The 26,546-nt window shown below is 45.7% G+C and overlaps 1 protein-coding gene across 1 annotated transcript in view; it reads right to left on the bottom strand.

Annotated features, from left to right (window-relative positions):
- The window catches only part of LOC121277779, a 55,609-nt gene extending 29,703 nt beyond the window's left edge, over nt 1–25,906 (bottom strand). Inside the window, exons 1-5 of the mRNA XM_041187416.1 lie at nt 25,699–25,906; nt 22,729–22,782; nt 18,953–19,085; nt 4,761–4,828; nt 2,342–2,518 (exon numbers count right to left, since the gene is read on the bottom strand). Coding sequence (XP_041043350.1) covers nt 2,342–2,518; nt 4,761–4,828; nt 18,953–19,064 — 357 coding nt within the window. The 5' untranslated portion in view covers nt 19,065–19,085; nt 22,729–22,782; nt 25,699–25,906. The remainder of the gene's footprint in view (nt 1–2,341; nt 2,519–4,760; nt 4,829–18,952; nt 19,086–22,728; nt 22,783–25,698) is intronic.
- Nucleotides 25,907–26,546: the final 640 nt, after the last annotated feature.

Below are 26,546 nucleotides of genomic sequence, written 5' to 3'. Positions count from 1 at the left end.
AGAAGTCGTTTGGCATAGAGGCTCACAGAGGAAAATAGTGAAGATATCATGGTGAGAAAATGTTATTATGCTTGGGGAGGTGAGTGGGGCAGTAGAGAAATAAGGATTTTAAGTGAGAGGTGAGGGAGGTGGAACAAGGTGAGATGCTCAAAAGTGGAAAAAGTGCCAGAGGAGTAAGGGGGCGAGCCAAGGTGAGATTGATTAAAAGCGCCACACCACCACCGTGATGGATTGGGCAAGGCAAGTTGTGGAAGGTGTAACCACATGGGGAGGCTTTCGTCAGAGGGAAGCTGTCGTCACCCTTCAGCCAGGATTTTGTTAGGACCATGATATCAATGCAATCATCCACAATAAATTCATGGATTAAGGGCCTTGTTCGAAAGTGATCGACATTCTAGACAGATATGTGGAGAGAAGTGGTAAGAACTGAACCAGTGGTAGAATCCACAGGGTTAGCAGTGGAATGAGTGATTTGGACAGGGAGGAGATTTGTGAGATTAACCGCTAATGGTTGCGCTAGCTGAGGACTTCAGTGAGATAATGGGATTGTGCAATTGGGTTGCTGCTCATAATGAATCAGCACCAAGTGATTTTGTGAGCACTTTTTAGTGTATGCCAAAGGAGGCATAGAGGGAAGCTTATGCTCATCCAAGAGAGAGTCAAACATGGCAAGAAGGCAGAATGTTCAAGGAGTACTGATGGTTTGGAGTAAGGAATTAAGCTGGCAGAGTATCTGAAAGGGGAGAAATGAGGAACCTTTGAGGACTCTGGGTCTATACTCGATGGAGTTTAGAAGGATGAGGGGGGATCTGATTGAAACTTACAGAATACTGAAAGGCCTGGATAGAGTGGACATGGGAAAGATGTTTCCATTAGTAGGAGAAACTAGGACCTGAGGGCACAGGCTCAGAGTAAAGGGAAGACCTTTTAGAACAGAGATGAGAAGAAACTTCTTTAGCCAGAGAGTGGTGAATCTACGGAATTCATTGCCACAGAAGGCTGTGGAGGCCAGGTCATTGAGTATATTTAAGACCGAGATAGATAGGTTCTTGATTGGTAAGAGGTTCAAAGGTTACGGGGAGAAGGCGGGAGAATGGGGTTGAGAAACTTATCAGCCATGATTGAATGGCGGAGCAGATTCAATGGGCGGAATGGCCTAATTTCTGCTCCTATGTCTTATAGAAAGGTGGCATGACAATAAAGGTGTCTAGGAGGGGGAAAGAGAAGAGAAGTGAAAAAAGGAGAAAAAAATGAAAATAGAAGTCATTTGTTTGGGTCTGGAGAGGCAGCTAAAATGTGCATACAAATGAACATAAGGAAAACTCAAGTTCCAATTGCAGATAGGAGGCAGAGTAAAAAGCTTCTGACCCCATCAGTCTGGTCTGGATTCAAAAACAAAGTTCAGAGGTAAAGTGATAATGGAGGCAATTTTCATGCAGAGTGTACATTGGGTGGGCTGTGGGCAGGTCCATCTGCTCCACCCAATCAATTTTTGTGATTGGGCTCCATTTATTTACATTGAATAGCTGAGCTGCCAGCGCGAGTCACAGTGTTTATCAGCAGCTCGATGATTGCGGAGGTGGGAAATCTGAATGGGGCAGCTGATCATAAATCAGCCTAGTGCAGCACTTCAAAGGGGACAGGTGGAAGTGCAGGGAAGTGAAATGAAGCAGCAGTTTACAGCAGCTGGAAAATGTTTCCAATACTGCCAACAGCAAGGAGATGACATACTGGAAACTGTTAAGATTCAAACCATGTAAGTGATCACAGTAAAAATAAATAGCAGACTGACTTCCAGCTTTCCCTAACTGAAACTGAGGTTCATTCTCTAGACTTGTAGCATCCAAAGTTTGTGGGTGGGTTGAGGAATCAGTGGTAGCGATGCAGACAAGGATGAAAATGGTACTGAGGTCCTGACTCAATTTGCCTATATAAATGAGACCTCCGCCCATTCCTGGCAGCAGCTGTGGCTGCCTAAATTGAGGTCCTGTGAACATTGGAATGGATGAAACTTCAGTGACAAGACAGTAGCTCAGTTTGATTTTGGCTCTATGATCACCCAGTAAATTTCTAAAACCAGGGCAGTAGAGAAATATGAATCAACCCCAATATTTTTACACAACTCCTGTCACCCAGTTTCTGAAAGAGCCTTTTCTGAGGTATGGAACCATACTGAAGGAATATACAGAAAATGCAAATGGTTCTAACATTCAAATCTAACCAGGATGCTTTATCCTGTCCTGGACAGTACTGCCATCACTCCCAAACTTCAAAGACCATGTACGAGAACTTGACCCTAATCCTAACACTGGCTGCATACACAGAATGCGCTCCAGCTTACCTGCACAGGCATTTCCTCTATCAGCACCTCTTTCTGTGGTTGACATTCTTTACCTTGAACCAGCTGCTGAACTGCACAGGTCACTGGGATTGGCAGATCTTGAAATTGAGCTCCTAGTGAAAGCAACGGCTGGAAATGTAAACTAGCAGCAGGTTCAATGTCGAGTTTAAAGTTTTCCTGAAAGGAGAAGTAGAGCAGCAAATTATATTCACTTTAATAATAAATGACATGTGAAGAAACATTGAAAATACTGTGACCCATGCACAGAAATGCCTACAATCCAAGTAAAGTCCAACTTACTAATAAACTGATTCGAGAATCTGTACTGATGAGTTGAAAGCTGAAAAAATCTGCACTAATGTCAAAGTTAATTTTACTCCCTGAAAAACCCATCACAATGAGACTCTCTACATTGATCCAGCATTTCCTGAAATGGTATAGCTGGCAAGTTTTTCCTGAGAAGCCAGCTAACATATGTCAGAATAGAAAGGCAAGTGGAAATCAGTATAGACAATTGAGATCTGAGGAAAGCACATAACCAGAATTAATGCACATTAGATACAGCCAGGGAATGAAAAGGCTCTCTAGTACCCATTCTAAAGCACCATAAGGCATCCCAACAGTGGGAAATGGCGTCTGAGATGCATACAAACACTTTCGTTGGGAAGTTTGCCAGATGCCACCTTAGCAAAGGGATTTGTGATTTTATTCATTTGGCTGGGGCAACACCTCAGCAACTCTACTGATTTGTGAGAGGATAGATTGATGGACTGCTGTGTGGCCTTGGCATTTTGGATAACCTCAAGTTTATGGAAGGTAGAATGTGGGAGGCACTAAAATCATTTTTTAAAAAAACTACTCATTCTCTATGCTGTTGCACACAGAGAAACAAGAATAAATGTTGTCTTCAGGTTAAATAGAGCAAGAAAGTGGGAAACATTTGGGCCGGGGCTGAGGTGAGATTGTGCAGATAGAAAGTTAGAATAGGAAAGGTGAACCATTTCGGGAAAGTAGAGTGAGGTGGAGCCGGGTAGAGGCTGACATGGTGAGAATAAAAGGAGGAGCACGTCTAACGGATAGAATATGTTGAGAGGCCAGAGGGTAAGAGTTAGATATTTACTGGGTGGTAGGAAAGGGAGCACTGAAACCTCACAATAGGATGGATGTTAAAGTTGGTTTGGAGGTAAGAAGCAGATGTACTCTCAATTCAGTGACAAAAATGGGAGGGGATAGGATGGGCAGGGAAGAACATAATAAACTTGGGAGTGAGTTGTCAAAAACTAACTAAATAAAGATGTGCGCTCAATAAATTGAAAAAACTCATGTTTCAGCATCATTAGTTTATAAAATTTAGGGTTTCACTAGAAAAGAATTAAATACAAGGCTGCCGAGAGGCTGATTAGTGAGAACAGAGAGAGTGCAACTGACAACTGGGTTTTGCTTCTGGTCATTTTAGTGCCATGAGAGACAACGGCCATGGAGCTGGGCTGGCTAGCCAATAATAGCAGCTAAACAACAGCAGGTTGAATGACCCAGTGGCCAATGAAGCCATTTAACAAATACTGGTGGAAGGAGATGCAAAGCACTAATGGCAATACTGCTGTTAAACAGAGGGGAACAAGCAAAAACCAGGAACTGAGGAGGGGAAACATGCATTTCTGTGCGCATCCATATCCTTGAACAACACAATTGCCTTTACCATTACATCTGTTGTTTTCTGGGGAATGAACTACTATGGGATTACCCTGTGCCAAACATTAAATTATTGCAGTTAGAATTGACATGAAGGGCTTACATTGCAGTTGACTGTGCCACACAAGGTTAGCTGACATACACTATGTTCACAGTACCACCTATAGACACAATACCAAAGAATGCTGCACCAATTCACCATTTTTAATATATAATAGATACTAATACTAGATTTCACTAAGCTTTAAAGTGAGAGGTTGGAGAAATAGAAAATGCAGCTCCTGAGCATTTTGTGCAAGAAACGTAAATGTCCACTTTTTACTGAAATTTAGCCATGTCAAAGATGGATATGGTCATAAAAACAAAAAATTGCAGATGCTGGAAATCCAAAACAAAAACAGAATTACCTGGAAAAACTCAGCAGGTCTGGCAGCATCGGCGGAGAAGAAAAGAGTTGACATTTCGAGTCCTGTGCCAGTTGTAAAAGAAGTTGGGATTTTTTTTTAGATTTAATTTTGCTTGCGTTTCCATATTTTTCTCCAGCAAAATTAGATCTATTGATCCCTGTAAAGGATCTCTTCTGCACAAACGCAAACGGAGTTCACTGTGGTTAAATAACAGGACCAGCTAACAGGGCACTAGTCATTCATCAGCAATATCACCAACCAATCTACATTATATTTAGGACAGCAGTTAACAATAGCAAATATATATCTACAATGCTTACAGGGAGAAGAGTCTGAGAAGCAGGCAACCCCATTTCGTTCATGCCTTGGCTGATCATTTGAATTGGATCTATTATGAGAGTTTTAAAGAAATGTAAATCAATCAATTTCTTCACACTTGATATTGACAAGTTTGTGTATTAGTGTTACTCACAATTACTTTTAAGGAAAGGTAATTACAAACATTTGCTGTCCTATGTTTAAGTGCAACACAATTATGGAATTCTGTTAAGGTCCCTTAACGGCAGAAGGAAAGGTTGCAAAGTTTCTTATGCAGCCATGGAGATCTGCATATTGTGGCAAGAGTCCATATTTCCACCCAGCATAAATATTATATGGTAGAATATTTTAAAACAGTCATATTTATTATTGGTCATATCAGAGTAAAGCCATTCAAAATTGTGGAGTGACCACAGTAACAAATTTGTGGCAGATTATATTCCTTGGATGGTGGACAGGTTGGATACAGCACATGGCAAGAAGCCATGTGGAGGGAACATGCTTCAGGACCAAACAGGCTTTTCTCAATTTACACCACCCTATGTTAGTCAAACAGCAGTTATATCAAAAAGTTTAAGGTACATTATATTGAAAAGTACAATTGCGAAAATAATTAAAGGGACAGTTAGTCTATTGTACCAAGGAGATTAGAATGTGGAATTCTCCACCACAAAACATTGCTGAAGGAGAATCCGTAAATCCTTCTAAAAGAGAATTCAACAGTTTCTTAAAAAAATATCTTTAACAGCACGGGGAGCAAACAGGGGAGTGGATTAGATTAAGTAGCTAGTTTATATGTGGATGATCATCAGCACATACTTAATGGGCTGAATGGCCATTATAACAATGGTTATAACATCATATGATTTTTTTCTGGTATCATACGGAAAATTATCATATATGTGTATAAATGTATCATGCACAGGTTATGTCATGCTCCACTCCCAAAATAATTCATACTGATTTTACAAAAGGAATACAGTAAGCCTTACTAAAATTAATCTTACTTTGGCATGCTTAATTAAATCAAATAAGACATTTGAATTTAAGTTCTATTTTTTTCTGAGGTGAAAATTCTTTCTTTCTAGAGAACTCTTTAATATGTGTTAGAGCACTACTGGGATATATTGGTTTGAACCTGGTTCAGGGGATAGGATAAAGATCTTTGTTCTGCTGGTTGGATTGGTTTTCTATAATATAGTTCTGAACCATCTTATCACAGTTCTCAGTTGATATTAACCACAGCACAAACTGACATCTATCACAGTGAAACCATAATGATGTCTGAAATGGAAAGATCACTTAAGTAATGCTTTGCAGCAGCAATATTGCAGAGTTGTGGCATACCTGACATGGGACTGCTTGATTGAGACACTGTGATTGAAATGAGAAAGCATTCGATTCTCCAGAAATACCATTTTATACCTCAACTAGATTCAGTGAAATATATGTACATTGAAAATAAGCCTTCTCACTTGATAAATTGCCTTGCAAAACAATCCATTTAAATAAACAGAGGTAAGCTTGATGACACAATTGACAATGGGATGACATAAACTTGATTGTACCTCATGAATTGTACATCACTTATGACTATTTTAACAAACATACTTGTATAAAAAGGGATTCAGTATAGTGCTGCATAAAAACATTTGTGCAGCCAATTCTTTTAATTTGTGTTACCTCTTTACCTGAGATAAGTGGCCCTTCATCATCAATGTGTCTAAATATTGCCTGTATCTTTCAATAAGAGAGAGCAAATTAAATAGTCTAAAATGTAACCTGATTAGATGATGCTATCTGTGACTCTCATGTATTGTGAAAAAGTCCCAGTTCACATGTAGGGAATATCTCATTACCTTCAAGGTGATCCATTGAGAAAACTAAATGAAGCAATAAAAAAAAACTATGATATGCAGTTGAGGTGCCATAACAAGCCTATGGACCAAGAGCTGGAAGCTGAAGTTAGACTGGATGGCTATGGCAAAGTCTCTACCAATCAGAGTTCACTTGCCAACCAGGCAGCACTCTCCTGTTATGAAGTATAAGTTGTTGTTCCTTTTACATTTGGCATTCTTGTGAATTGTCCTGACGAATGCAAGGCAAAAAGCTTCGAGAAGGGGAAAAATAAAAAATTGACAACAATGTATGCAATCTCCCAAATAACTAAAGATTCAGCTTTAAATGGTACAATACTATAATAAAATGGCAACGGGCTCTTTTCATCTTTCCCCCTGGCGTTTTGTGACTCACACACACAGTATAATTCACAATACCTATTTCTTCCTCTGGTTCTATTTTATACAGCATCATGTAGAAAAAGCAAGACCATTTATTACAATGTATTGTTCCAAGAATTGTCAGTTTAATTGTGGCCACATTGTCTAAGGGAGAAAGAAACACAAAAAGTGGAAAATGCTTTGTTTTCTCAGTTTACATAAAAATATTCATTTGGTATATATGTATATTAATTGACTTGAAGGTTAAATACTGATGTGAATTTGTAGATGGAGGTAAAACATCATCGTTTACATGGTATTATGAGGATGTGCTTTTTAAAGATAGAATTTCTAATTTTTTTCTCTGGCGAAAAAAAAGCTGGATCCCTCTAAGAGACAATGGCAAAACTGCCCAGACTGCAACAATACACACAATTTTGCATTTCACCAAGCGGTATGAAGAAAACAGACACTCAACCCCCTGGGGTGCATCAAAAATCTCATTCCCTGTTGGATTCACACCATCCTGTGACTTTTCAAATATTCCTGAGATGAGACATCAAAATGCAATTGCTATTTCTTTTATTCGGTATTGGCATGTGGGCATCACTGGCTGGGCCAGCAATTATTGCCTATCCCCTAATTGCCCTTGAGAAGGTGGTAGTGAGCTGACTTCTTGAACTGTTGGATTCTATGTGGTATAAGTACACCTACAGTGTTGTTAGGGAGGGAGTTCTAGGATTTTGACCCAATGACAGTGAAGGTACAGCGATACATTTCCAAGTCAGGATGGTGGGTGTCTTGGAGGGGAACTTCCACATATTGGTGTTCCCATGCGATTGTTGCCCTTGTCCTTCTAGATGGTAGTGGGTTTGAAAGGTGCTGTCTAAGGAGCCTTGGTGATTTCTGCAGTGCATCTTGTAGATGGTACACACTGCTGTCACTGTGCGTCAAAGGTGGAGAGAGTGAATGTTTGTGGATGGGGTGTTAATTGTAGAGAGTGGACATGCTTTGGGTTGTCAGGAGGTGAGTTACTTACCACAGGATTCCTAGCCTCTGACCTGCTCATGTAGCCTCAGTTCAGTTCCTGGTCAATGGTAACCCCTCAGAATGTCCTAAGCCTTCTCTCTGGAGGTTATGTCTCCTACTGAGAGCACAATCCCCATCTGTGTCGCAGAGTTGAAACCCCTCACTCCTGGGTTATGAACAGTGGAATATTAAGTAAATGGATGTTCCCCTACACTCACTTCTTTTACCAGCTCTGGTTCATTACTAGACCCATTGGCGATTCCTCTCTTCATGGAGACTAACTAATTGCTTTTTTAATCTTCATTCCCAGGTGAGACAAAAATAGCAACTCTTGAATATATAAAACCTCTATAGCCTGTTTTTTCTCATTCCTACTAAGAGACTATCAGTAATATGAAAAAAGGGATGTAATCTTTGATTTCAATGCAATCATTGGCCACTTTACCAGTTGTCTGTATGCACTGCTGGGTTCTAATAACTATTATTATGACCACGTGAGGAGGGATGACCTGGCATCCATGAGGCACTGTGGGCCACCAGCAGCAGCAGAATTGTGCTCAAACACAACCTGTAACTTCATAGCCTGACATATCCCCCACTCTATCATTACCATCAAGCCTGAGGACCAACCCTGGTTCAATGAAGAGTGCAGGAGGGCATGCCAGGAGCAGCACCAGGAATACCTAAAAATGAAGTGTCAACCTGGTGAAGCTACAACATAAGACTATTTGCGTGCCAAACAGCATAAGCAGCAAGTGATAGACAGAGCCACGAGCATCAAGTGATACACAGAGTGATTCCACCACCAACAGATCAGTTCTAAGCTCTGCAGTCCTGTTACATCCAGTCATGAATGGTGGTGGACAATTAAACAACTCACTGGAGGAGGAGGCTCCACAATCCTCAACCAGACTCCTCCAGAGGCCCCCAGCATCACAGATACCTGTTTTCAGCCAATTTGATTCACTCTACCAGCCCAGCCAATTACCGCCCCTTCAGTCTACTCTCGATCATCAGTAGAATGATGGAAGGGGTCATCAGCAGTGCTAACAAGTGGCACTTGCTCAGCAAAAACCTGCTCACTGACACCCACTTTGGGTTCCACCAGGGCCACTCAGCTCCTGACTTCATCACAGCCTTGGTTCAAACATGGATGAAAGAGCAACCTCCAGAGGTGAGGGTGAGAGTGACTGCACTTGACATTAAGGCTGCATTTGACTGAGTGTGGCATCAAGGAGCCCTAGCAAAACTGGAGTCAATGGGAATAAGGGGGAAAACTCCCCACTGGTTGGAGTCATACCTAGCAAAAAAGGAAGATGGTTGTGGTTGTTGGATGTCAATCAATTCAGTTCCAGGGCATCACTGCAGGAGTTCGTCAGGATAGTGTCCTAGTCCAAGCCATTTTTAGCTGTGGGTATGTTCGTTGAAGATTGCACAATGTTCAGCATCATTTGCGACTCCTCAGATACTGAAACAGTCTATGTCCAAATGTAACAAGACCTGGACAATATTCAGGCTTGAGTGTCCAGGTGGCAAGTAACGTTCGCACCACACAAGTGCCTGGCAATGACCATCTCTAACAAGAGAGAATATAACCATTGCCACTTGACATTCAATGTATTACCATCACTGAATCCCCCACTATGAACATCCTGGGGGTTACCATTGACCAGAAACTGAACTGGACTAGTCATATAGATAAATGGTTATAAATGCAGGTCAGAGGCTAGGAATCCTGCAGCTAGCAACTCTCCTCCTGACTCCCCAAAGCCTGTCCACCATCTACAAGGCAAAGTTAGGAGTGTGATGGAATACTCCCCACTTGCCTGGAGAAATGCAGCTCTAACAACAATCAAGAAGCTTGAAACCATCCAGGACAAAACAGCCCACTTGATTGGCACCCCATCCACAAATATTCACTCCCTCCACCACTGAAGCACTGTTGCAGCACAAGTTTATTGCAGGAACACACCAAGGCTCCAAACTTATGACCACTACCACCTAGAAGGACAAGTGCAACAGATGCATGGGAACACCACCACCTGCAAATTCCTCTCCAAGCTACTCACCGTCTTGACTTGGAAATATATTGCCGTTCCTTCACTGTTGCTGGGTCAAAATCCTGGAACTCCCTCCCTGGAACTCCCTCATGAATGGTGGTGGACAATTAAACAACTCACTGGAGGAGGAATCTCCACAAATATCCCCATCCTCAATGATGGCGAAGCCCAGCATATCAGTGGAAAAGCTAAGGCTGAAGCATTTGCTGCAATCTTCAGACAGAACTGCCGAATGAATGATCCATCTCTGCTTCCTCCAGAGATCCCCAGCATCAGAGATGCCAGTCTACAGCCAATTTGACTCACTCCACCTGATATCAAGAAACTGCTGAAGGCATTAGATACTGCAAAGGCTATGGGCCCTGACAATATTCCGGCAATAGTACTGAAGACTTGTGCTCCAGAACTTGCTGCTCCCCTAGCCAAGCTGTTCCAGCACAGTTACAAACCTGGCATCTACCCAGCTATGTGAAAAATTGCCCAGGTATGTCCTGTACATGTACATAAAATGCAAGACAAATCCAACCCAGCCAATTATCGCCCCATCAGTCTACTCTCAATCATCAGTAAAGTAGTGAAAGGGGGTCATCAGCAGTGCTATCAAGGGCACTTGCTTAGCAATAACCTGTTCATTGACGATCAGTTTGGGTTCCGCCAAAGCCACTCAGCTCCTGATCTCATTACAGCCTTGGTTCCAACATGGACAAAACAGCTGAAGCCCCGAGGTGAGGTGAGAGTAACTGCCCTTGACATCAAGGCCACATTTGACCGAGTGTGGCATCAAGGAGCCCTAACAAAAATGGAGTCAATGGGAATCGGGGGAAAGCTCTCCGCTGGTTGGAGTCATACCTAGCACAAAGGAAAATGGTTGTGGATTTTTGGAGATCAGCCATCTTAGCTCCAGGACATCACTGCAGGTGTTCCTCATGATAGTGTTCTCAGCCCAACCATCTTCAGCCGCTTCAACATTGACCTTCCTTCCTCCATAAGGTTAGAAATGGGGATGTTCGCCAATGATTGCACAATGTTCAACACCATTTGCGACTCCTCAGATACTGAAGCAGTCCTTGTCCAAATGCAGCAAGACCTGGACAATATCCAGGCTAGGGCTGACAAGTGGCAAGTAACATTCACACCACACAAGTGTCAGGCAATGACAGTCTCCAACAGGAGAGAATCCAACCATCTCCCCTTGACATTCAATGGCATTACCATCACTGAGTCCCCCACTATCAACATCCTGGGAATTACCATTGCCCAGAAACTGAATTGGACTAGCCATATAAATACTGTGGCTACAAAGGCAGGTCAGAGGCTAGGAATCCTGCGACAAATGACTCACTTTCTGACTCCCCAGAGCCCGTCCACAAGGCACAAGTCAGGCGTGTGATGGAATACTCCCCACTTATCTGGATGAGTGCAGCTCCCACAACACTCAAAAAGCTGGACACCGTCCAGGACAAAGCAGCCCGCTTGACTGGCACCACATCCACAAACATTCACTCCCTCCACCACCGACGAACAGTAGCAACAGTGTGTACCATCTACAAGATGCACTGCAGGAATTCATCAAGGCTCCTTCGACAGCACCTTCCAACCCACAACTATCATCTAGAAGGACAAGGGCAGCAGAAAGATGGAAACACCACCACTTGGAAGCTCTCCTCGAAGTCACTCACCATCCTGACTTGGAAATTTATTGTCGTTCCTTCACTGTCACTAGGTCAAAATCCTGGAACTCCCTTCCAAACAGTACTGTGGGTGTACCTACACCACATGGACTGCAGCAGATCAATAAGGCAGCTCACCACCACCTTCTCAAGCGCAATTAGGGATGGACAATAAATGCTGGCCCAGCCAGTGATGCCCACATCCCATCAATGAATAAAAAGAAAAAAGGAGGAGGAGAAAGGTGAGAGGACTAAGGGATCAGAGGCAGGCCCAGGATGCTATTTGTCTTTAGGATGGGGACAGAGCAGTGCATGATCCCAATGGTAAGGAGGAGTCTTGAGAACCTCACCAGAAACACAGAAGACATTAAGCTGCACGTAGGGCATACAGACAGTGATTCAGCTACCTGTAAATGACTGAGACTTTGTGCAAAAGATGACTGAGGCTCTCAAAGGGAATTGTCACATCTCTTTGTGAGATGCTCGCAGGTTGGATCTTGTCAAACTGCCTTGGAGGGCCACCCAATTCCTGTCGCCATGAAAGTCACAGTGGCGATAAACATTTTCATGGCAGGCTCTTTGCAGGCAGCTTTCGGTGACATGACAGGGATAACCCAGCCAGCTGTACATCACTGCATAAAGGTGTTATTGGATGTAACATTCCGGAGGGCTGGCAATTACATAGCTTTTACACATGATGCCCAAAGCGGGCCCGAGCATTTGCTGCCATTGCTGGTTTCCGCAGGGTGCAGGGAGCCATCGATTGCACACACGTAGCCAACGAACAGAAAGGGATTCCACTCATTCAACATGCAGCTGGTCTGCGACTGCAAACGGCAGGTCACGTAGGTGTGTGGTAGATATCCAGGCAGCAGTCATGATGCCGATATTCTCAGGGATCCTCAATTTCCTGACCTTTTCACAGGCCAGAATACATTGGAGGGATGGCTTCTAGGCGACAAGGGCTATCCACTCAAGAGATGGCTCATGACATCCATGAGGGTCCCAATATCTGAGGGAAAGAGGAGGTACAATGGGAGCCATGCCAGCACCAGGGCCATATTGGAGCAGACAATTGACTCCTCAAGATGCGCTTCCGATGCCTGGACCATTCCAGAGGTGCTTTGCAGTACTCCCCTTCATGGGTGTCCCTCATGGTTGTGGTCTGTTGTGTCCTCCACAACATCGCAATACAAAGAGGAGATACCCTGGAGGATGACGACAGGGCAGAAGGGGACCAATCCACTGAGGACAATGGCGAAGATGAGGCCAAGGAACACGGCGAGGCTACTGGAAATGTCCTTGGCGGTGACACGGCGCGTTGGCCATGACACCAGAGACACCTTGATACCCCAACAATTTTGGTAGATCCTCCAGCCACACCTACATAAGAGGTTTCTTGAAATATGTCCCTCCATCTCGCAGTTGTAATGAAGCCTAAACATGCAATCCTTCTCCATCGATCCACAAGTTTACACAATTCTGCCAGCACCCCCATCAACCTTTGATATCCTACCTCCACCTTCAGCCACTAGTCACACAGCCACAGCTATCAAAAAGAACATAAGCATGAAGGAATATGAGTCCTGAGTTTATTCACAAGCCTTCAAGGAAAACCAACACACTTAAAGAGAAATGCCACCCTTGTGTCCCTTTTTGTGACTAATGTGAATATGTACAAAAATGTTTACGAGTGCTCCGGCACAGTATTTCCACCTGGCTCGTGGCTGCATTAGAGAGTAAGGCGTCTGATCTGCCACTTCCCTTCTCCTGGATGTCTTCAGCGGGTGTCCTCTGCATGGCTCAGGGCTTGAGTGGCTGGCCATTCCAGGAGACTCTTGCTGAGATGCATATGAGTCTTCAGTCACCTCGGCAACGGTCAAGGACTGTGTCACTGGCTGATGTACAGAGGTAATGCTGTACCCATCATGCTGTCACCATTAGGACCTGCTGGTCCACCCTACCAACCAGAGATGTTCCAGGAGCTGGGTGGGCCATCAAGATCCCAGTTCCCTTGTCACCCTGCATATGTGGCCATGAGCTCAGAGCCAGGGCAAATGTGTGCAGGTCAGAGCGCCTGCGTCTGCAATGCACTCGGTTTGCCCTCCAGGACAGTCGCCAATCTGTCTATGAAGTGTGACACTCTGAAGAGTGGGTGGTTGCAGCATTCATGGCCTCAATGGACACCTCCACAGTCCGTGCCAGAGCTCAAAACCCCTCTTGTATACCCGCCAAAGCGTCATGGAACTGGTGCCGGACATCCAGCATCTGCTGCCTTATGGACAACTCCAGAGGCTCATCATCTGACTTGCTATCAGGCTCTGGATAACCCTGAATATTCCTCTGACTGCCTGAGGCCTGCTCCAATTGCTCCACCACACGCTCTGGCAGCTGCATGTGTGAATGTGAAGTGCCCTCAGCAGTATGTACATGATGCCTGTCCGGCATGGGAAACTCTGCTGAAGTGCCAGTATCTGTAATGGTGCAGGCTGCAGAGAGAGAATGTGGCGCTGCACCCTCTGAGGAATCTTCACCCTTGGAGGAGGGAGGTTACTGCATGGTTTTTGGTGGAGCCTGCGCTGAAGAGGCTTCTCCTTTATCAGAGAGGCATCAGGGAGGGGTTATTGGATATCAAATTGCTTGATGCATCACCCCTATCAGATGACTCACAGGTGAGGAGGAACAAGCTGGCTCCCCTTCTTTATTCAATCTGCTCAGTTGGTCACAAGGTTATTTTAAAAGGGATCCCTTCCCCTATTTCCCAGTCTGAAAGAGCCAATTTAACCAGGCTTCCTCGAGTCAAAGAAAGAGTAAGTTTATTCATTACTAAAACCCAAGAAAAATAATAAAAATGCAACACACAAACACACAGTTCAGAAATGAAAAGTTAAGAGACCAAATAAAAGTACAAAAAAATACAAATCAGCTTTTGGCTTGTCTGTGAGGCGTAGATTACAGTACGTTGTGGCCGTGGGTGGTTCCGATAGAGCTGACTTTGGCAGTTTCACAGTTGGTTTGGAGGCACTTGGTTCTGCAGGGTAGCTGAAGAGACTGTCCTATTTTCTTTTTGATTGTGGCTTCTACTGAGCTTTGCCTCCAGCAACAGAGAGAGAGAGAAGGTGGAATGTCTGGTCCCGTTAGCAGCGGGCATCATGGTGGGTGGGGAGGGAACAATATGGCAAGAAGGCCAAAAATTGGTTTCACACCGTCATGACACCAATTTGTGATCATCCGCTCCACCCATCAATGGTGGGCTGTGTTTCCAGCCAGCGCATGTCAGGAACCTAATTTCAATACTTTAGCATTTCAACATAAGCCCTGCTCGCTGGAATCATCTCCCCTGCACAAGCCAAATCTACCGCCCACATCAGTGTGACTTCAGAACAACGTGCTTCATGACTATCTTTAAAAGGCGTGCACCTGGTGGCAGGAACTTTGAGGGGTACTTGGAGGTGAGTACACAGAACCTTGTGCAGTGGTCTTGAGCATTGCCCATAGGACATCAAGGAAGAGGTGTCACATATCCAGGGCGGTGCCGTGCATCCACAGGCAAGTCACTTTTCTCGGATGGCTTTCAATGTGGTGCCCAGGCAAGGGCTCCAGTGCGGGTCATCCCAGGGGTTGGGTGGGGTGTGGTGGGGAGGGGCAAGGCAGCACAGGCTGAAGGAAGTACACAAGCATATGCCTAGGTTGGGGGGGGCGGTGGGCGCAGGGGAGCGTGGTGAGCTGCAGCAGCTCCATTGATGTGCTTTGAGTCGGGACTCTGAAGCTTTTCTGCCCATTCAAGCAATACAAAAACATTAAAGTGCCACCAAATGCTCCAGAACTTTTCATTCCTTGGACGCGGACTGCAAATTAACGTGCGTTTTAGGGAGCAGCACAACAATTGGATGATTGGTGGCCGTGGCGCAGGCACTGGTGGAGGTACACACAGCCCCTTGCAATGTCTTTTCCAAAGTTTGGACCAATATCCATCATGGTTCAAGCTAAAGTGCAGCCTTGCAGTGCGGGTTAGGAGAATGCCTGTCCCTGAGCTGAGAGCACAGCATGCAGTCCAATGGGCAAAGCTGCTGCCAATCAGTCAGGTGGAGAGGGATGGAGGTGGGTGAGGATTCGGACCAGCCAATGAGTGCACACTGGCCAACCAAGTGGTGGCCAGCACTCTCCTGCATGTGTGTAGGGGCCTTCAGACTTCACCAAGAGAAGTTCTTAGGACACATATGCTAACCCACACATCTATCTCTTTGATCCTGCAGGAGGAGAACATCAGGATCATGGAGCCTGGTGATTTAGAGGTCTGCCTCATGGCTTACAGGGTGCAGGAAGAAGAAGAGAGCAGTGGAGGCACCTGGCTCAGCAAAGGGAGGAGCACCTCCCTCAAGATGAAGGGGGTGGCAGGGTCTGCTGCATACACAGCTGATGATCCTCAGTGAGCCAACACTTGTAGGTGCCTCACTAGACTTAGGGTCTGTAGATGGTACTTGTCATTCCTGCAGATGACTGAGAACTAGTGTCACAGAAGACTGCGCATCTCTAGGGAACTGGTCAGTCCCATATGCCACCTGCTGCAGGATTTGACGCCATGAGGACATGGTAGGCATCAACTGCCATTGGCTGTGAAAGTGACCACGGTGATCAATTTTTATGCCAGTGGCTCCTTCCAGGGCTCCACAGGTGACCTGTTCGGGATCTCACAAGCCTTCAAGCACAAGTTTACCCAAGAGGTCACGAATGCCATCTTCACAGAGGCACAGAACTTTGTGCATTTTGACTGGGATCAGGAAAGCCAGGAAGCAAGAGAGCTGGGATTTGGGCAGATGTTTGGCTTTGCACAGGTGCAGGGTAACATCGACTGTACTCACGTGGTGCTTTGTCTCTGTGGCAACAAGCAATCAACTACTTTAACTGCAAGGGCTTCCACTCGCTGAATATTCAGCTGATGTGAGACCGCCACAAATGATTCCCAGGGAGCGTCCATGATTTCTACATTCCTAGCAACTCTCAGATCCCTAACATCTTCCAGAGTCCACAGAAGCTGCAGCGATGGCTCCTCGGGGACAAGGACTACCCACAGAGGCCGTGGCTGATGGCGCTTGTATGATGGCCTCAGACTGCAGCAGAGCGACGGTATCATGAGGCTCGTGCCACAACCTGGGCTTTGGTGGAACAAACGATTGACATATTGAATATGAGGTTCTGGTGCCTTGATAGGTCTGGTAGAACACTGTAATACAGTCCACTGAGGGTGCTGTGTAGCTTGCTGCGTGCTGCACAACCTAGTGCTACGATGGGGGGAGGGCCTGGCTGAGGATGAGATGAAACATTCTCACCTTGCACCTGTGAATGTTTGACTCTTGTGTGGCTGATGACAGTGCACATACCCTCAGCGCTCAGGCTCATGTCATGGAGACGCAGTGGAGGCCCTAATAGTCACTATATTCCAGGAGGATGATGATGATATGCAGTGAGGACTCTCCATAAGATCTTCATATTGCCTCTGTGAATGTTTGCTTCCTGTCTGTCTGAGGGAAGTTCACTTGCGCTCTGTGATTAGGGTCATATCATGGAGATGCTGCTGTGAAACTTTAAATGCACCTCATCCTTTGTCAGCCTTCAGTACCTGACTCCTTCAGGAGCACAGCATCACCGGTCACAGATGCTGATGAGATGGGGGCCAGCCCCACCTCAAAGGTGCTGAGAGCACACAGAGAGAATGAGGGAACTCTGTGACACCTGCCCACGACATTCTGGCAGCAATGACAAGCACCATCGAGATTCAAGGCACCACTAATGTGTCCAGTGAGTGTGAAGCTGGACTATCACTTTGGTCTGAAGGTTACACACTGCACAGGGAAGAGGCCCTGGACTGAGACACCTGCCTTTATCTTGTGCAGAAACCAAGGATTCACATCTGAGTGATACGAACATTGCTCATCAGAACAAAGAGCCATTGGCAAGGAGACATTCTTGGGTGTGTATTTACAATAGTGAACATTATGTACAAGTGATTAACATTCGTGCTCAGGCTGTGAAACTAAATCTTCTTGACCTTCCTAACCTTGCCACTACGTCTTGGTGCTCTTCCGACATCCACAGCAGAGATGGAGGCAGCCTGCTGACTGCTACGCCCTGCTGTCTGCGATGACTTTGGTGGGTGTCCTCTGGAGGGCCGAGGCCTGGAGGGACCCGAGTCTGGCCTGGGGAGTTGGAACTGCTGGGGTCACAGGAGAGGGAATTTGGATGGGCCAGACACTCCTGGAGACACTTGGGTGGATGGCCCTGAGGTAAGCACCTGCTGGTCCTCCTCCCTATGGGTGTCCTGGCTGACTTCTTGACAGGAAGACGCAGCTGGAGATGATCCGCCTCCTCTCGCATTGGCACTAATGGATTCCAGCAAGTGCAGCTCCTGCAGCAGTGCAGGACTGATATCCTGCACCTAAGGTCTCCATGGGGGTTGCCATCCCATCAGTGTTGACTTTGGTGTATTGGCATGCTGCCGCTATCACCTCAGAGTGAAGGCAGACCGACTCCTCCATTGTGTCTTGCAACATGAGGAGTGCAGCGGACATCCCTTCCCGATGTTCCCGAGCTTGCCTTTGCATCCAACAGACCAAGGTATGACCCAGTCCAGAGCCTCCTCATCTGACTCAGACTCAGCCGATTTTTGGCCTCCGGCAGTCCTCCAAATGCTGGAAACCTGGAAAGTCCCTGCCTCCGCCTGCTGTGGATCAGATAGTGTGGTGTGCTCGCCAGATTGTGACCCTGAGGCTACTCTAGAACTAGGTCCCACTGAGGTGTGTGTTTCTGCGTTGGTGGAGAGTGTGGGTGAGCGTTGTGATGGGTTTTCAATTAAGGTGTCATCAGATTCTTTTTCCGAGGTGTCATCGGGGTGTGAGTCAAGGACCTGGCTCGTGGCCAACCTTGGCTGCCTCCCAGATGTGCCTGTGAAAGCAAGGAGAGATAATTAGTGCATGGCAGGGGATTGAGGAACAGAGGAAGTGACTCACAGCATGTTTGTCTGATGGATGTTGCACTGCTGGATCCTCACTTAGAACATAAGGACATTAGAACTAGGAGCATGAGTAGGCAATTCAGCCCCTCAAGCCTGCCCCGCCATTCATTACGATCATGGCTGATCTCATTTCGGCCTCAACTCCAATTTCCCACCCTCTTCCCGTAACCTTTCAACCTATTGATTGAGAACTGCTGACCTCACCACTAGCACAGGAATGGTTCAGATCGTCCTGGGCCAGCAGGATGGCGCTATTTTCAACGTCTGTGAGGATCTTGATGTCAGGCATTCCTCCACCAGTCTGCGACTTCTCCATTTTGTTGTGTGCCAGCTTGTTCTGCATGAATACAGATGGAGAGAATGTAGCAGGATGCCTGCCAGGTCAGATAATAAGCATAGAGATAAAAACAAAAAACTGCAGATGCTGGAAATCCAAAACAAAAACAGAATTACCTGGAAAAACACAGCAGGTCTGGCAGCATCGGCGGAGAAGAAAAGATTTAACGTTTCGAGTCCTCATGACCCTTCAACAGAACTGATTGAATATTAGGCAAGGAGTGAAATATAAGCTGGTTTAAGGTGGTAGTGGTGGTGGTGGTGGTGGGGGGGGGGGGAGTGCGGTGGGGGAAGAGAAGTGGGGGGGTGTGGTTGTAGGGACAAGCAAGCAGTGATAGGAGCAGATAATCAGAAGATGTCACAGACAAAGGAACAAAGAAGTGTTGAAGGTGGTGATATTATCTAAACGAATGTGCTAATTAAGAATGGATGGCAGGGCACTCAAGCTACAGCTCTAGTGGAGCGGGGTGGAAAGAGTAGCAGGGCATACAAGATATAAAAATAATGGAAATAGGTGGGAAAAGAAAAATCTATATAAATTATTGGAAAAAACAAAAGGAAGGGGGAAGAAACGGAAAGGGGGTGGAGATGGAGGAGGGAGTTCAAGATCTAAAGTTGTTGAATTCAATATTCAGTCCGGAAGGCTGTAAAATGCCTAGTCGGAAGATGAGGTGCTGTTCCTCCAGTTTGCATTGGGCTTCACTGGAACAATGCAGCAAGCCAAGGACAGACATGCGGGCAAGAGAGCAGGGTGGAGTGTTAAAATGGCAAGCGACAGGGAGGTTTGGGTCTTTCTTGCGGACAGACCACAGGTGTTCTGCAAAGCGGTCGCCCAGTTTACGTTTGGTCTCTCCAATGTAGAGGAGACACATTGGGAGCAACGAATGCAGTAGACTAAGTTGGGGGAAATGCAAGTGAAATGCTGCTTTACTTGAAAGGAGAGTTTGGGCCCTTGGACAGTGAGGAGAGAGGAAGTGAAGGGGCAGGTGTTGCATCTTTTGCGTGGGCATGGGGAAGTGCCATAGGTAGGGGTTGAGGAGTAGGGGGTGATGGAGGAATGGACCAGGGTGTCCCGGAGGGAACGATCCTTATGGAATGCCGCCGGGGGGGTGAAGGGAAGATGTGTTTGGTGGTGGCCTCATGCTGGAGTTGGCGGAAATGGCGGAGGATGATCCTTTGAATGCGGAGGCTGGTGGGGTGATAAGTGAGGACAAGGGGAACCCTATCATGTTTTTGGGAGGGAGCAGAAGGCGTGAGGGCGGATGCGCGGGAGATGGGCTGGACACGGTTGAGGGCCCTGCTAACGATCGTGGGTGGAAAACCTCAGTTAAGGAAGAAGGAGGACATGTCAGAGGAACTGTTTTTAAGGTAGCATCATCAGAACAGATGCAACGGAGGCGAAGGAACTGAGAGAATGGGATGGAGTCCTTACAGGAAGCGGGGTGTGAGGAGCTGTAGTCGAGATAGCTGTGGGAGTCGGTGGGTTTGTAATGGATATTGGTGGACAGTCTATCACCAAAGATTGAGACAGAGAAGTCAAGGAAGGGAAGGGAAGTGTCAGAGAAGGACCACGTGAAAATGATGGAGGGGTGGCGGTTGGAAGCAAAATTAATAAATTTTTCCAAGTCCTGACGAGAGCATGAAGCAGCACCGAACTAATCATCGATGTACCGGAGAAAGAGTTGTGGGAGGGGGCCGGAGTAGGACTGGAACAAGGGATGTTCCACATACCCCATAAAGAGACAGGCATAGCTGGGGCCCATGTGGTACCCATAGCCACACCTTTTATTTGGAGGAAGTGAGAGGAGTTAAAGGAGAAATTGTTCAGTGTGAGAACAAGTTCAGCCAGACGGAGGAGAGTAGTGGTGGATGGGAATTGTTCGGGCCTCTGTTCGAGGAAGAAGCTAAGTGCCCTCAGACCATCCTGGTGGGGGATGGAGGTGTGGAGCGATTGGATGTCCATGGTGAAGAGGAAGTGGTTGGGGCCAGGGAATTGGAAATTGTTGATGTGACGTAAGGTGTCAGAGGAATCACGGATGTAGGTGGGAAGGGACTGGACAAGGGGAGGGAGAAGGGAGTCAAGATAACGAGAAATAAGTTCCGTGGGGCAGGAACAGACTGACACGATCGGTCTACCGGGAGAGTTCTGTTTGTGTATTTTGGGTGGGAGGTAGATGCGGCCGTCCGAGGTTGGGCGACTATCAGGTTGGAAACTGTGGGAGGAAGATCTCCAGAGGAGATGAGGTCAGTGACAGTCCTGGAAACAATGGCTTGATGTTCAGTGGTGGGGTCATAGTCCAGGGAGAGGTAGGAGGAAGTGTCTACGAGTTGACGCTCAGCCTCCGCAAGGTAGTGGTCAGTGTGCCAGACAACAACAGCACCACCCTTGTCAGTGGGTTTGATGACAATGTTGGGGTTGGACCTGAGAGAACAGAGTGCAGTAAGTTCAGAGAGAGAGAGATTAGAATGGGTGAGAGGAGCAGAGAAATTGAGACGACTAATGTCACGCCGACAGTTCTCAATGAAAAGATCAAGAGAAGGTAAGAATCCAGAGGGAGGGGTCCAGGTGGAGGGATCCGTTGAACGGGGAGAGGACTCCTGCCCAAAGAAGTGAGCACGGAGACAAAGACGGCGGAAGGAGAGTTCAGCATCCTGCCGAGCCCGATATTCATTGAGATGAGGGCATAAGGGTATGAAACTAAGTCCTTTGCTGAGCACTGAACATTCAGCGTCGGAGAGGGGAAGGTCAGGGGGTATAGTGAATACACAGCCGGGGCTGGGATTGGAAGATGGGGTGGGGACGGAGGTACAGGCAGGGGTGGAGGGTCCTAAATGGGTGTTGGTGTCGATGAGTTGTTGGAGCTTGCGTTCCTTATCACTTGAGAGAAAAAGAAAAAGTGTCTTGTTGAGGCGTCGGATGAGACGACGAGTTGACGCTCAGCCTCCGCGAGGTAGAGGTCAGTGCGCCAGACAACAACAGCATCACCCTTGTCAGCGGGTTTGATGACAATGTCGGGGTTGGACCTGAGAGAACAGAGTGCAGTAAGTTGAGAGAGAGACAGATTAGAATGGGTGAGAGGAGCAGAGAAATTGAGACGACTAATGTCGCGCCGAGTTTTTCCTGGTAATTCTGTTTTTGTTATCCATTTGGCAATTCTGGCTGAAGATGGTTCATCTTCACATGCTTCAGCCTTATCTTTTGCACTGATGTGCTCGGCTCCCCCATCATTGAAGATGGGGATATTTGTAGAGCCTCCTCTTCCAGTGAGTTGTTTAATTGTCCACCGCCATTTGGCAGGACTGCAGAGCTTAGATCTGATCCGATGGCTGTGGGATTGCTTAGCTCTGTCTAACGCATCCGGCGTCCGCTCTTTGGCAGGCTAGTAATCCTGTGTTGTAGCTTCACCAGGCTGACACCTCATTTTAAGGTATGCCTCGTGCTGCTCCTGGCATGCCCTCCTGCACTCTACATTGAACCAGGGTTGATACTCCCAAGTTGATGGTCATGGGAGAGTGGAGGATATGCTGGGCCATGAGGTTATAGGTTTTGTTTGCATATAATTCTGCTGCTGTTGATGATAGCACCTTGAATTTGGAGATAACACAAATACTGCTGCTGACACATGAACTGTAATGGCACTTACCCTATGGATTCAACTGCTTCCTTTCACATGCAAATTTTCTGAGGCCAGGAATACCTGTTCAAATTTGGTTAAGAGTAGAATCACTGTTAAAATGAAAGCACAAACCATCATTAAAATATTTTAATGACTGACCCTCCTCCTTGGAACGGATTAGCCATTCTCCACTTATCCCATCCCTGTTTAAAACCGGAAGTGGGCAGGTTTGAGGTGGGTTGGGTTCCTATTTCAGAATTTTAGTTTTGAAACCTCCTAACTGAACCAAACCCCACTGTACTTTGAGGTTAAACTTAAGACTCTAAACAAAAATTGAGAAATGCATTAGTAAGAAAAGACCAGAATAATAAATTGAAAAGAAAGCTAATTTTCAGTTGATGAGAATGGAACTAAGGAAGATAAAGTGGAATTTTTTTTGCCAGATACAGAAAGCAGCAGTATAGGAAAGATCAAAAAATATGATCAATGGAAAATAGGGAAAATATATTTCATTAATAAAAGGAACAAACTAGCCAACAAAAAGGCCTTGATAAAGTATTGCATGGCAGACTCATGGATGACAATGTTGCAGGGTTGGAGTCAGGCAGTTAAGAAGTTTCAATAATTTGGATATGTGGTCACAAACTCACCTTGAGGTCAAGATCACGAATGGCCAGGGTGAGGGATGCAAATGTTGATCAAGGAATGAATATGGGGCATGGACCAAAGACAGTGGCTTCAGCCTTCCCAATATTTAGTTGGAGGAAATTTCTTCTCGCCCAATACTGGATGTTGGACAAGCTGAGTGACAACTTAGAGACAGGGAGGGGATCAAGAGAGTGGTAGTGAGGTAGAGCTGAATGTCATCAGTGTACATGTGGAACCTGATGTATTTTTGGATATCACTGAGGGCAGCATAACGTTGAGAAATAGAAGGGGGCCAAAAATAAATCCTTAGGGGACACCAGAGATAATAGTGCAGGAAAACCAAAACTGGGGACCATAAATAAAGCAAATGAATAACGAGGGTTCATTATGAAAGGGACAGAATTGAAACATAGGGAAGTCACATTAAACTTGCGCAGAAATTTGATTGGACCACACTTGGAGTATTGTGCAGAGTTCTGGTCTCCAAATTATAAAAAATAACATAGAGGCATTGGTGAAGGTGGAAGAAAGATTCACATGGGTGAAACCAGACTGAGAAGTTTTAAGTATCAGGAAAGGTTGAACAGGCTAGGCCTCATTTTTTTAGAAAAGAGAAGGCTGAGGGATGATCTGATAGAAATAATTTAGAAGATGAAAGAGTTTGATAAGGTTAGACACGAAGAAAATGTTCCCATTGTGGAGGAGACCCAGACTCGGGAACTTAAATATATAGTTACTAATAAATCCAATAGAGAATTCAGGAGAAATTCCTTTACCCAGAGAGTGATGAGAACGTGGAACTCACTCCTGGATTTCCAGCGTCCGCAGTTTTTTGCTTTTATCCCATTATGGTGTAGTTGTGGCAAATAGAATTAAAGGGGAAGCTAAAGGGAGAAAAGCATGCTGATAGGGTTAAATGAAGAGTTGTGGGAGGAGGTCCATGTGGAGCAGAAACCACTTGAGCTGAATGGCCTTTTTCTGTAATAAGAAATGGGTGGGGGGGGGGGTGGCAAAAATGAAGCTGAGCACAGTGCCCCACTAATTGTAAATTAGCCGCTGTTCGCAAGTGTGGACTAATTGTCAAAAATAAAAATAAAAATACCTGGAAAAACTCAGCAGGTCTGGTAGCATCTGCGGAGAGGAGCACAGTTAACGTTTCGAGTCCGAATGACCCTTCAACAGAACTAAGTGAAAACAGAAAAGAGGTGAAATATAAGCTGGTTTAAGGAGGGGTGGGGGGGGGGGGGGCTGCTGGTGGTGGATGGGACAGGTAGAGCTGGATAAAGGGCCAGTGATAGTTGGAGATAACCAAAAGGTGTCATAGACAAAAGGACAAAGAGGTGTTGAAGGTGGTGATATCTAAGGAATGTGCTAATTAAGGGTAGAAAGCAGGACAAGCAAGGTACAGATAGCCCTAGTGGGGGTGGGGTGGGGTGAAGGGAAGGGATCGAAATAGGCTAAAAGGTAGAGATAAAACAATGGATGGAAATACATTTAAAAATAATGGAAATAGGTGGGAAAAGAAAAATCTATATAAATTATTGGATAAAAAGGGGGGAGATCGGAAAGGGGGTGGGGATGGAGGAGAGAGTTCATGATCTAAAATTGTTGAACTCAATATTCAGTACGGAAGCCTGTAAGGTGTCTAGTTGGAAGATGAGGTGCTGTTCCTCCAGTTTGCGTTGAGCTTCACTGGAACAATGCAGCAGGCCAAGGACGGACATGTAGGCATGAGAGCAGGGTGCAGTGTTGAAATGGCAAGCGACAGGGAGGTCTGGGTCATGCATGTGGACAGACTGAAGGTGTTCTGCAAAGCAGTTACCCAGTCTGCGTTTGGTCTCTCCAATGTAGAGAAAACTGCATTGGGAGCCATGTCTAATCAATGGACTAATTGTCATGTGGCTTGTAGCTGAATTCGGAATCAATGATTAGTTATGGCCTATAACAAGGTGTTAGCAAGTTCGTTGGGTCTTTTTCTTAAACAAGCTTTTTGAACATGTTTTTGAGAGTTAAGTATTCTCAAAGGCTGAACCTGTTGCTTTGCCTCATATTTCATCACTTCCAGGCTCTGTTTTCCTGCCGAGTCCATCCCCAGGTTTTGAAATAGAGGGCGATTTTCACTCACTTTCTTTGAAGACTTATATTGTAACATAAATTATATGGTATGATAATGTTATATGTTATTATAATGTTATTAAGGTTTGCTATAGCATTTTCTGTTGAGAAATGACCAGCATTACAGCCCAGTCCCGTGCCCCCGAGCCCACTGCCCTGTTTTGGGATTGGGGCTTGTTATTAAACTTTGCAAATACCATTTCCCGAGAGCAAGGACTTTCATTTCTCCGTTACCTCTTTCGACCTTTTGGACAGCGGAAGCGCTTTCACTTTCCAAACGTCACGAATGTTTCCTGGAGGCTGCGTTTCGATTCCACAGCCCCAGCAGGTTCACTGTCGCTTTCCTGAAACGCCCTCGGCTGGGGAACTGAGTGAGGCTGTAACAAAAACAGAATTACCTGGAAAAACTCAGCAGGTCTGGCAGCATCGGTGGAGAAGAAAAGAGTTGACGTTTCGAGTCCTCATGACCCTTCGACAGAACTCTCAACAGAAAATGCTATAGCAAACCTTAATAACATTATAATAACATATAACATTATCATACCATATAATTTATGTTACAATATAAGTCTTCAAAGAAAGTGAGTGAAAATCGCCCTCTATTTCAAAACCTGGGGATGGACTCGGCAGGAAAACAGAGCCTGGAAGTGATGAAATATGAGGCAAAGCAACAGGTTCAGCCTTTGAGAATACTTAACTGTCGTAGTTCTGTCGAAGGGTCATGAGGAATCGAAACGTCAAATATTTTCTTCTCCGCCGATGCTGCCAGAACTGCTGAGTTTTTCCAGGTAATTCTGTTTTTGTTTTGGATTTCCAGCATCCGCAGTTTTTTTGTTTTTATATCTGAGTGAGGCTGTGTCAGGGTTCGCCATCGCCAGTCACTGCGGCGACAATGAATGTTCGCTGTAGCTTCGAGATGGCCCACTCGCTGGGATCGGCTCTGTACAGGGACTTGGTAGTCAAACATTTGCTCTTCTTTAAGTTTGGTTTTGTAATTCCACGGAGGTCCTTATGGTCTGCTGCCAATGTCACTGCAGACCAAGAGAACATCTGTTGTCTTTGTGGCAACTCAGCAAAATAGT

Source organism: Carcharodon carcharias, chromosome 5 (genome assembly GCF_017639515.1).
Source record: "Carcharodon carcharias isolate sCarCar2 chromosome 5, sCarCar2.pri, whole genome shotgun sequence".
NCBI lineage: Eukaryota > Metazoa > Chordata > Chondrichthyes > Lamniformes > Lamnidae > Carcharodon > Carcharodon carcharias.
The sequence above is the reverse complement of the archived record's forward strand: the minus strand, read 5'-3'. Positions and strand labels throughout refer to the sequence as shown.